Source organism: Musa acuminata, chromosome BXJ1-7 (genome assembly GCF_036884655.1).
Source record: "Musa acuminata AAA Group cultivar baxijiao chromosome BXJ1-7, Cavendish_Baxijiao_AAA, whole genome shotgun sequence".
NCBI lineage: Eukaryota > Viridiplantae > Streptophyta > Magnoliopsida > Zingiberales > Musaceae > Musa > Musa acuminata.
Genome location: NC_088333.1, coordinates 16,693,278 through 16,705,921, shown reverse-complemented (window position 1 = coordinate 16,705,921; position 12,644 = coordinate 16,693,278). Strand labels below are relative to the sequence as shown.

Genomic DNA, 12,644 nt, shown 5'->3' with positions numbered 1-12,644 from the left:
CAAAATGCAAACCAGAGAAGACGGTAGTTTATAGTGGTTCGGTCAATCATGACCTACATCCACTCCTCCGATTCCTCTTTCGTCGAGGCCACCAGCATCCACTAATGATCTTCCTTTACTAGGCGAATATCAACCTCCTTCTTACACCCCTCTTACAACCTCTTACAAGTGGTTCACCCTTTTACAAAGATTTCAATGAATAGAAAGGAGGTGAACACTCAAGCTATTGAAAACAAGACTTTTCCTAAGGCTTTTCTCAACTTCTAGCTTCTCAAAAGGTTGTATTCTCTGCTGAGAAATGAGGGGTATTTATAGGCCTCAAGAGGATTCAAATTTGGGCTCCAAAATTTGAATTCTCTTTAGTTTCCGAGGCCGGCGGTGCCACCGCCTGCTAGTGTCTGACACTGACAGTGGACTGGCAGTGCCACCGCCCAGCCAAGCGGTGCCACCGCCCAGCTCTCGGGTGCTGGGCGGTGCCACCGCCCAGTCCAATTCAACTCACTGGTTGGGCTCCAAACTTGGCCCAAATCAGTCCGAACTCGGGCCCAATTGGCCCCTACTTGGGTTATAGGATTAACATCTAATCCTAACCCTAATTAACATGCTAACTACGAATTTAAAGACATTTTCTAAGCTATTACAAAGTCCGTAAGTCAAGATTTCTTCCGGCGAGCTTCCGGCGAACTTCCGGCGAACTTTCGACGGTCTTCCGATAAACTCTCGAAAACCATTTTGCGGACTCCCGGCAAGCTCCTAGACTTCACGATTTGATCTTGGCGAGTTCCAACGATCTTCTTCAGCAAGCTCCGATCTTTCTCGATGAGCTCCGCGAACTTCCAACGAACCTTCCGGCGAGCTTCCGAAAAACCCTTCGGCAAGCTCCCTACTCATTCTCGGCTAGTTCCGGCAGCATTCCCGACGAACCTTTGGACTTCCGTCGAACTCTCGAACTCCCAACGAATCCTTCGCACTTGACTCTGGCACTTTGTTTTGCTTTATGTCTTCATCGTTATCGTAGTTAATCCTGCACACACAAACCAAAACTCAACTCCGATCTAGACAATTATTACAACGCAAATTGACATTCTGTTGCCCGGCATGTCATTGGTTGGTGCTTCGTCCGATTCTTCGGTGCATCGTCCTCTCTTGCAGCTTGTTGCCCAATCGGCGGTTGACCTCCCCAACCCCGATATCCTTGGCGCAATTTCGCTCTCCTTAGCCCGATGCCCGACGTCCGAAGCGTTCAGCCATCCAATATCCTGACGTGATCTCTTTCGGCGCAACGTCAATTCCTCTTGCGTTAACTTTCTAATCCTAATCGAGTAGACCTGCATCACTCAAAATGCATTTTAAATTATAAACACATATCAAGTGGTTTCATCATCAAAATACGAGATTCAACACAATATTCCTGATCTAATAAAAAATATCATAACAAAGGAAGTGTAGTTGTCACCAAATGAAATTAGGACTAAGGAATATGATGATGATGATGATGCTCTTGGAGGGAGTCGATGAAAATTCTAAAAAATATTATTATTATTGATAGAAGATTACAATAGACGTAAATATAAAATAATAATTTTATATTTCTTACATCGTTAATCAATATATGATTTGAGGATAAATCATATATTTAAATAATTAATTTGATCATGTAATTTTAGTATATAATTAAAAAAAATTTCTCAAAACTTATATAAATACGAGCCAAATTTGAAGGAATTTTAACTATACATCTAAAACCCTTAAACTCTCTATAATATTCCATTTCAATTAAAGTATTAGAAGAAGACAATGATTTTGTAATATTGGATTTTTTTTTTTGTTGGTCTCTTTTGTGTTTGATAAAGTAAGACAATGATAGCATGTGTTGTTTGATGTCGGTATCATGATTTAAATCTTTTTTATTGGAAAGTCATAAGTTTGATATGCCAATCACAACTTTTCTTTCGAATAATTGTTTATTATTTTTTATCTCTTTTGATATCTTGGATATCTAAATTTTTCTTTTTTTCATCGGTTCTAATGTTATTGAGATCACATAGATTTATAATAACTTGACTATTATATTAAACTATAAAAGATAAATACAAAATGATTGTGAATATTAGTGATCAACCCAAGAACAAAAAAGAACCTTCGATATCTAACTGTTGACGTTGGCTTTTTCAAAGGCTGTTAAACACATAGACTTCTCAAACTGTTGACGTTGGCTTTTTCAAACTGTTGACGTTGGCTTTTTCAAAGGCTGTTAAACACAAACTTCTCAAACTGTTGACGTTGGCTTTTTCAAAGGCTGTTAAACACAAACTAAAACTTAATCCAATATCTAAATTACCAAAGTCATTTCTAGTCCTTTTGATGAGAAGGCTTCATAACTAGTGGAAATTGACACCACTCTTCAAGACAACCACAACTTTTCTTGGGTGGTGAAATATGTCATGGAACAAATGGAAGTGTTCAGATCCTGCTTCAATCTAATTAATTTCCTGTTACGTATGACAGGATTTTTCTTTCACCCAAAAACAAGAAGAACATTTGGAGAGAGAATGTTAAAGCTTAATTGGTGTTGATAAAAAATCATATCCAGATCTTTAAATGAAAAATCCATGACTTCATATTTTCTATCTGCCTAACTTGTCAAAATAGGACCTCAAGATCTCTTGGAAGTCCTGAGTCAGATGACCTGAAGTACTATAATATATTGCATGTTTATTTGACTTGATGGCCACATTATTCTAGAACTGGCAATCCATCTAACACAAATTCAAATCATCGAGAGAGATCCAAAAAGACCATATGACAAGATCTAAATGTTGTGATATTATATTTTTCTCGAGTTTGATGCCAACAAGAGATCCTATTGTCGACTTCTATAGAAACTTTCATAACATCAAATGACGTACAACATAGGGATATGAGATATATCACTTGTGCAACAAAGCACTCATCAATTCGGATGTCAATACAGACACCCTCTTATTCGTTGTTATTACTGGGTAATTGGCTTATTATTCTTTTATCTACGAGTAGATTCTTTGTACGTCCGCCGTCACCTCCTTCTCCTCCCACGTGATAATTAAGGGCAGAAGACAACCCTGTAATTAGTCCCACCAGGGCAGGTGAAGGTGCTGGTTGCGTCGTCCTTGGGGTAGCTGTAAGCATCGGGGCAGTTGTTCTTGAAGAACATGGAGTAGTTTGTCGGCCCGCAGCTGCCGGATGTGCAGCAGTACTCATCAGTTTTGAACACGGTGCAAGGGTTGTTGCAGCCGCCCGGCGCCCTCAGCTCCGCGGGGCACTGCCCGTTGATGTCGGCGGAGCACCGTATGCCCCGGCAGTCCCCCGAGGTGGGGCTGAAGTCCATGGGCACGTTGAAGCCGTCGACGAGGGAGATGTCGATGAAGTCCATGTTCTGGAACTGGTTGAGGGCGAACTCGGCCAGCGTATTGGGCGGCGTGCCGTAGCCTTGGCACTCCAGGAGGCCGCCGCAGTCGCCTGTCTGGCAGCTACCGCTGCCGCTTCCATCGAAGGAGCAGTCGGTGCGGGCCCAGACGCGGCCGCCTGTGGTGCCGGGATTGACGTTGATGGTCCAGGTCTGGCTCGGGTCGAGCTGGCGGCCGCCCCCGGGGACGGCGGCGGCCCAGACAGTGAAGGAGCATTGGTTGACGATGTCGAAGGTGGCTGCATGGGAGACGACGAAGAGCAGGGGGAGGAGGAGGAAGGAGAGGCCGGCGAGCGATGCCATTGCTGCACCAGAGAAGGCCATTGCTGCACCGGTAGGAGGAGGGAGTATATATAGAGTGCAAGGAGAGGTAGACGAAGCTTCGAGCGGTTGGCATGGAAGTGACTACATGACAAAGATGAAGCTTACGGTTGTATGCTGATGGCATCATATGTGGAAGTCTATCTCTTGTCCGTGCCATGCATGGTGGAAGGAAGGATCGCTTAGATGCCACGAAAGGAGCTAAGAACCAAATGACACAATGGAATGTGGACGTAAAAGCGTTGGCACGATACGGCCGAGGAAATAGAATAGAAAAGAGGTGCAATGGACAAAGACGAGTTGATGTGGGGTATATACTGGCGGCCAAGTCTCTTTGGCATCATTGAAGCTATCTCCACCGGTTAGGCATTTGTTTCCAAGCTGCACAGTGTTTCCACCGGTTAGGCCAAAAGTTTGTTTCCAAGCTTCACATTGACTACAGGTTCGACCTGTGTGGATGACGGGGTCGGATCACATGAGAAATAGTTGGCCAAAAGTTTGACCCTAAATTCTATACAATTCTCCTCTAGAAAGTTAGTTTGATAGACGGTAAAGTTTGCTTGAGATTAACCACGATGATGTATGTATACATGAGTATTAGGATCGAGTAATACTTTTAACTCGATGCTAGTGAAAAGCAGATGGATATTACGATTTTTGTTATTATTATTATTGTGTTAATTAATTTATTTTATTTTATTTTCAAAAATAATAAATTTTACTACTTATATAAAATGTTTTATGTTTGTTGCCTTCGTACGTAATTTATCAATTTACATTATAGAATATTTATATTATGATCATCAATATTAAGTATCGTTTAGCATAGAAGTTGATTGCGAGTAGTAATCTACGAATTGGTCATTAATGGTTTATCATTTCTATATAAACTGAGTTACATAATTGAGCCAAATAATGAAGTAGATTAAATCATGTTACACATTGAAATTGGAAAGTCAGGTTAAAAGTTCTAATTAATTTAACAATTGGCCACCCATATTGGAACCTTTTGTTGTCCTTTTTCGATTGTTAAAAGAGCATCTCTGTCTCTTTATTTATTATATTTATGTTTGTTTTCCTAAAAATAAATGGATTTTAACAATCAAACTTCTTTGAAGTTTATATGAAATTTACTGAATAATGTTTCGATCCTCGGGCTTTGAATCTCTAGTCAAAATAATTGGGTCTCCAAAGGCACCTTCATCCAGTTCTGTGTTGACGACTGCGTCAAAATCCTAATGGTAGGTTGTAATTAATTAGCATTTAAAACTTCTTTTAGGGTATTTTTTGTGAAGGGACACGAAAGATAGTAATGAGATGTAAAATAGGATAGCAAAAGTGGTACTATGGTCCAGGGCAGCATATACAGATCTCGAGGTATCAATGATGTAAAAGGGAGTCTTTGTGCTTTAAGGATCAAGTTTTGATTCTTGATTTATTCGAAAATTAATTTCATAGCTAAGCACTTTTCTTCCTTGCTTTGGTGAAACGCTGCGAGTGAGGAGTTGCCTTCAGTGGTTGGCAATCCAGATGAGGCTATTGTGGATGTTCCGTTCCACTGTTCACAAGCAACTTTCTCGTAACAAGGGTGCGGTGGAGGTAAGCGTGATGACGGTAGCCTCGGCTGTCAGGAACAAAGAATCCCAGAGGGTGCAAGGCACGTGCGTCTACCTCAGTTGCTAGCGTTGTCTCGGTTCCAATCCAACATAGGTGAGTGTTTGATTCTTGCCCTCCTTCATCTTCATTAGGATTAGATCGTGTGTTTGCTAATGTCAATTGGCTTAATCTGTCTAATCTTTCTTCTGTTAAACATCTTAGTTGGTGTTGTTTTGATCATGCTCCTTTTAGGTTCTCGATTGTTTCAAGTCAACCGAATAAGATGTATCCTTTTCGTTTCCATAACTTATGGATTGAAAACTATGGGTTCCATGAGGTCTTAAGTGCCAATTGAACTTCCCTTAATCACCTTGTCCATTTTGATAGCAGTTTGGGAATTTGGACCAGCACGCTATTGAGGTCGAGAGTCTTCTAATATCTAACTTTAAATTTAAAGACTCCCAATCTGACCTTACTGTTGAAGCCATTTATCTTTCATGTCATTCATAAAAGATTGAATTTTATTCTCAAACAAATTAATCTCAAATGGTGGGTTTTGGCCAAAGGCCATTGGATCGATCGATGATGGTGATCATAACATACGGTACTATCATAATCTCATTTCTTTTAGGAGTAAGGCAAAATCTCATCAACTCTATTAAGGTTGGTTCTAAAGTTATTGCCCAACATCCATAAATCAGGTCTCATTTTGTTGATTTTTATAGACATTTGTGAACCCAGCTTGCCACTACTATTACCCCATCTAGTGCTTGCTCTATCATGCCATACAAGTTCCCATGCATCCTTGATTCGGCCTTTTGAGCATGAAGATTTGGGATTCTATTCGATCTATGGGCAATGGCAAGAGTCCTCGATCATATGGTTTCACGGTTGAAAGATTTACTTTGTGTGGCGTTTAATTAATTTAATAATTTATTAGTTTTATGTGAGGATTGAGTCTCGTAGATTTCATTCCAGCTTGAATTCGTCTACCATTTTAGACTTTCTACCTATTTCCTTATCTAATTTAAATTATCATATCTTTTTTTAGTTGCTTACAAATTGCATGAAATCTGCATAATATAATTTTCAAATAATAATCAGCATTTCTCAAGGGTCATAGTATTTAGAATGATATTCTTATTGCTAAAAAAAAAAAGTTGCACATGCCTTATTTAGGTCTAAGGAGGTCTCTGTCATTATTAAGGTTGGCCTTGAGAAGGCTTACGATTGGCTTTCTTTGGACTGCAATCATAATTGCTCTTGATAAATTTATTTTTCTAATTAATTTATTAATTTGATGTCCGTTGAATCTCATATTTTGATGATCAAATCAATTGATGAGTTTACAATCTAATTCATGTTTTGAGAAAAATGATGCAGGATTAATCATGATCATAAAACAGTAAAACAATTGAAGAAAATAAATCAAACAGTAAAGCTACGATGATGCTCCTCAAATCTCCAAACCTGTTATTTAAGGAGGAGAAGGGAAGAGGAGAATAGGAGATGACGACCTAGAAAGCCTCTAACCTATGAACCTTTGGTTCCCTCCTATTTATAGAGGTCTCTTATCAATTTAATCATAATGGATCCTACTATAATGGAACCTCTAGGCCCAATATCGAGCTAGCCGTGAGTCATACTTGTCAAAACTCCTTCTGATTCAATGAATTATTATATGGTTTTACAGTTGAATTTGATCATGGTTGTTAGAACATAATCTTTGATTTGGTTTAATTAATTTCATAACTTATCGATTTTGCATAAGGATTGGATCAAAACATTAATATATTTCATTCCAACTTAAATTCGTCTACCATTTTAGACTTTCGACCTATTTCCTTATGTAATTTAAATTATCGTATCTTTTTACGAATCGCATGAAATCTCTACTGTGTAATATAATTTCCAAAGAATGATCAGCATTCCTCAAGGGTCGTAATATTTAAGATGATATTCTTATTGCTCGGGAAGTTGCGTACTCCTTATTTAGATCTAAGGAGGCCTATGTCATTATTAAGGTTGGCCTTGAGAAGGCTTACGATTGGCTTTCTTTGGACTACAATTATAACTACTCTTGAGAAATTTATTTTTCTAATTAATTTATTAATTTGGTGTTTGTTGAATCTTGAATTTTGATGATAAAATCAATTGATGAGTTTACGATCTAATCCATGTTTTGAGAAAAGTAGTGTAGGACTAACCACGATCATGAAAAGGCAAAACAATTGGAGTAAGAAGAATCAAACATTAGGTCGAAGTAAAAAAACGGGCATCGGGTCGAAAGAATCGGATGTTGCACCAAGATCATATGTTGGAGAGTCAACATGCCGATGGATTGGGTGATACACCAAAGGTTCGGACGATGTGTCGGAAGTTCACAGAAAGTTCGTCGGAAGTTCAGATGAACAAATGATGTGTCGGACAACTAAGATTTTGTGAATTGTAATTGTTTGTCTTAATTATCATAGTTAGGTCTTTATTGTTAGGATCAAGAACAACACTAAGAGGGGGGGGGGTTAATTAGTGCAGTGGATAAAAATAACAAATTTAATCGCTTTCGAAAAACTTCGTACAATGAAACTCTTAGTGTGACGAAAATCATATTGAAATGTCATTTGACTTGAATAAGTTTGTAAGTGAGTAGAGAAGTGGGGATCGGACAGCTTACAATAAATTAAAATGGAATGTAGCAAAAGTAAAGTATGCACCAAGAAAAGAACACGCCAATTTTACAGTGGTTCGGTCATCCAACCTACGTCCACTCCGAATTTTTCCTCCGTCGAGGTCATTGGCATCCACTAATGGCCTTCTTTCAATAGGCGAAGACCAACCATCTCTTTACAGTGCTTTCTTCTTTTCACGAGTTTAGGAGACAACCCTTACAAGCCTCACACCTCTTTTTGGATGATTGTAAAAATAAAGAGAGAGAGGAGGAAGCTTTTTGCACTTTTACAACACTTTTACACCTCAACACTTAAAGATTTTTTTCACGCTTTGATTGCCCTTTCATGAAAAAAATGGTGGGGTATTTATAAGCCCCGATGACTTTAAAATTAGAGCAAAAAAGTGTCTTATCTCGGGTTTCTAAGGTACTAGTGGTACCACCGCTTGCAGCACTGACATTGGGTGGTATTGCCCAATTTGATGATACTACCGCTTGATAGAGCCTCGGAGACTAGGCTCTAACAGTACCACCGACAGTAATAACTATCGGCGGTACCACCGCCTGGTAGTAATAACTACCGACAGTACCACTGCTTGGTAGTAATAACTACCGACGGTACCACCGCCCAATCTGGGCGGTACCACCACCCAGGCTTCTTGGTGACTGAGCCCTAGGCGGTTCCACCGCCCCAGTCTAGCGGTGCCACTACCAAATAGGGTTCGGTAACCTGGTTGGGCCTTGAATCCAACCCAAACCAATCCATTTACGGACCTAGTTGGCCCTTAACAGGTTTAATGAGATTACTCCCAAACTTAAGCCTAATTATATACTAACTATGATTTTTAAGGCATACACTAAACAAAACAAGTTCGATATATCTAGGTTTCTTCCGACGATCTTCGGGCGGACTTTCGATAATCTCTCGATAATCTTCTAATAGACTCCCGACAAGCTCCTAGACTTCATGATGATCTTCTTGGCTAGTTCCGACGAGCTTCTTCTCTGCCAATTCCAGTGGCACTTTTGACGAACCTCCGGACTCTCGACGAACTCTCGAACTCCCAAAGAATTCTCGATCTTGACTCCGGCACTTCATTTTGCTTTATGCCTTAATCGCTATCATAGTTAATCCTGCACACTTTTTTCAATATATAGATTAGATCAAACAATTTACCAATTGATTTCATTATCAAAATCTGAGATTCAATAATCTCCTCTATTTTTATGATAATAATCAATTGATGACAGAGTTAACCTTAACTCCCCCTATCTATATGTCATGCTTGAGAAAGAAACACTCTTGAATTCAAGACCTTTTGAATTCAAGCATCAAATCGATAAGTTATATGCATTTAAACTTATTGGCATGCACATCATGATACTAATAATGATTTATCATTTCAAAATACGATACCACATATTTATCACAATAAAAATGATGTCAAGGCATGACATCTATTGTCAAGTCCAAGAATAATGATAGACAATCATCATTTTCAAGTATGATATCAATTTCAAATATGAAATTTAGCAAGATTTAAATTTCAAGTTTGATAAAAGATGACAATTCATCAATCCGAGGCATGATACTAATTGTAAATAGGAAATTAAGCATGATGAGTTCGATACCTCATCATAATGATACGAAATTAAGCATGATTTTAAGAATGAAACATTTTCAAGTATCCATGCCACATTATGATGTGTTTCAAGCATTCATGATACATTTCAAGTATCTACGATATATACGATGCATGTGTGATACATTTTGATATTTTTCAAGCATTTGTGATGTATTTGACGATACCAATCACATTTCAAGCATTCGCAATACATTCAAGCATTTATGATACGATACATTTTACACATTATGCCAAACATTCATAATGCCAAGTTGTCATCAATTTGTCACATTTCTCCCCCTTTGTCATCAACAAAAAGGCAATCGTCTCAAGCAAAATTTGACTTATTACGATAGGATTCTTCTTGAAAGGAAAAGCGAAGGAAAGATTCATGAATATCCATCAATAAAATATGTTTCTCATTAAAAATTCACAAGAGTGAAATCCGTGAGAGATATATTTGTCAATTAAATCCATGAGAGAAGAGACTAAGTGTATAAAAAATCATTAAGTAATGAAGCAAGGGTATGAAGTAAATTTGATACCAAGTAAATTAAAATTTTAGATTTCGTGAAAGCTTTATTTACAAAATAAAATAAATTCATGAAAGCTTTATTTACGAAAAATCGAGAAAGTCTGGAAAAGATATATAATAAACTCATGCATTCTAATAGTTTAACATCCCTAACTCTCTTATAATGAAATCAAATTGTCTTCATTTAAAGGTTTTGTAAAGATATCAGCTAATTGATATTTCGTATCAATAAACTCTAAAGATATATCATGGTTATTAATATGATCTCTTATAAAATGATGCATAATGTCAATATGTTTAGTTCTAGAGTGTTGAATAGGATTTTTTGTTAAACATATTGCACTTGTGTTATCACATTTTATGGGAATGTTCTTAAGGTGAATTCTATAATCTTCTAATGTATTTTTCATCCATATAACTTGTGCACAACATGCACCAGCAGTTATATACTTAACTTCGGTTGTAGATAATGTAATCAAGTTTTGTTTCTTGGAAGACCAAGAGACAAGTGCATGACCTAAGAATCGACATATTTTTGATGTGCTTTTTCTGTCTTCTCTACATCCAGTAAAATCCGCATCAGCATAAGCAATTAATTCAAAGTTTTTAGATTTTGGATACCATAATCCTAGATTAGGGGTTCCTTTAAGATATCTAAGAATTCTTTTAATGATTTTAAGATGAGATAGCTTAGGATTAGATTGAAATCTAGCACAAAGTCCTATGCTAAACATGATATCCGGTCTAGTTGTAGTGAGGTAGAGTAAACTACCTATCATACCCCTATAAGTTTTTTGATCAAAGCTTTCTCCACTTTCGTCCATCTCTAACTTAGTGGAGGTACTCATAGGAGTATTGATAGCTTTTGAACCATCTATATTAAACCATTTTAGCAATTTTAATGCATATTTGGTTTGACTAAGAAAAATATACTAAGTTGTTTGATTTGTAAGCCTAAAGGGAAGGTTAGTTCACCCATTAAACTCATTTTAAACTCTTGGCTCATACTTTTGAAAACAATTCGAATAAGGATTCATTCGTAGAACTAAAAATAATATCATTTTAGACTTTTGACCTATTTCCTTATGTAATTTAAATTATCATATCTTTTTACAAATCGTATGAAATCTCTACTACCTAATATAATTTCTAAAGAATAATTAGCATTCCCCAAGGGTTATAATATTTAGGATGATATTCTTATTGCTCGAGAAGTTACATTCTCCTTATTTAGATCTAAGGAGGCTATGTCATTATCAAGGTTGGTCTTGAGAAGGCTTATGATCGGCTTTCTTGGACTACAATCATAATTGCTCTTGAGAAATTTATTTTTCTAATCAATTTATTAATTTGGTGTTTGTTGAATCTCGAATTTTGATGATGAAATCAATTGATGAGTTTTGATCTAATCTATATTTTGAGAAAAGTGATGCAGGACTAACTACGATCATGAAAAGACAAAATAATTGGAGTAAGAAGAATCAAACATTGGGCCGGAGTCAGAAAACGGGCATCGGGTCAGAAGAATCGGATGTTGCACCAAGATCAGATGTTTGAGGCAACATGCCGATGGATCAGGCGATACACCAAAGGTTCGGACGATGCGTCGGAAGTTCGTTGGGAGTTCAGATGAACAAATGATGTGTCGAACAATTGAGATTTCATGATTTGTAATTGTTTAAGTCTTAATTATCATAGTTAGATCTTAATTTGAGTTAGTTTTGGGAGTAATTTCACTAACTCAATTAGGAGCTGTTGGGAAATATATGAGCGACATTACATGCGTAGTGGAAGAACATAAAATAAAAATCTCAAATTTCCCAATACGTGTTCGTCGTCGTGCGTAGAATGGTGTGCAAAACACGTGAAATAGAAAACCACGTGTGAGATAGTTGTGTTACCTAGGGAGATAGTATATCCCTAAATCCCTACAGATCTATAGGAGTGGATGAAGGAGGTTAAGCGTCCTCCTCTCTAGTGGTGATCCACACAATAGGGTTGCAACAATGTTCCTCAAATCTCCAGGCCTGCTATCTGAGGAGGAGATGGGGAGAGGAGAATAGGAGGTGATAACTTAGAAGCCCTAGCCTATAGGCCTTTAGTTTCCTCCTATTTATAGAGGCCCCCAGTTAACCCTAATGAATCCTACCTTATTGGGTATTGGATCTCCATCAAATTACCCAAGTCTATCTAGTGGGTCTCTATCCAATAATCTCTTATTAGCTCTTATTGGATCTCATCCATGAGATCTAATAATTCAGGGGCTTATTGGATATCTTATAAGATAGGGGTTCCAGCAGATATCTCATATTTGAACATCTACTCATCGCAACACTTACCATATGTGTGTGACCCTCTAGGCCTAATATTGAGCTGGTCGTGAGTCACACCTATCAGAACTTCTTATGGCTTAGTGAATTATTATCTTAATAATAATTCATTCGACTTATCGAC

The 12,644-nt window shown here is 37.7% G+C and overlaps 1 protein-coding gene across 1 annotated transcript; it reads right to left on the bottom strand.

Moving 5' to 3' along the window:
* Positions 1–2,808: 2,808 nt before the first annotated feature.
* On the bottom strand, positions 2,809–3,784 carry LOC135678948 (protein P21-like). The gene has a single exon (XM_065192218.1). It carries the CDS (start codon positions 3,767–3,769, stop codon positions 3,083–3,085), a length of 687 nt encoding a protein of 228 aa, XP_065048290.1. The 5' UTR covers positions 3,770–3,784; the 3' UTR covers positions 2,809–3,082.
* Between the last annotated feature and the right edge of the window lie 8,860 nt (positions 3,785–12,644).

Coding starts and splice junctions, on each gene's coding strand:
- LOC135678948 (XM_065192218.1), bottom strand. CDS start 3,769: ATGGCCTTCTCTGGTGCAGCAATGGCATCGCTCGCCGGCCTCTCCTTC.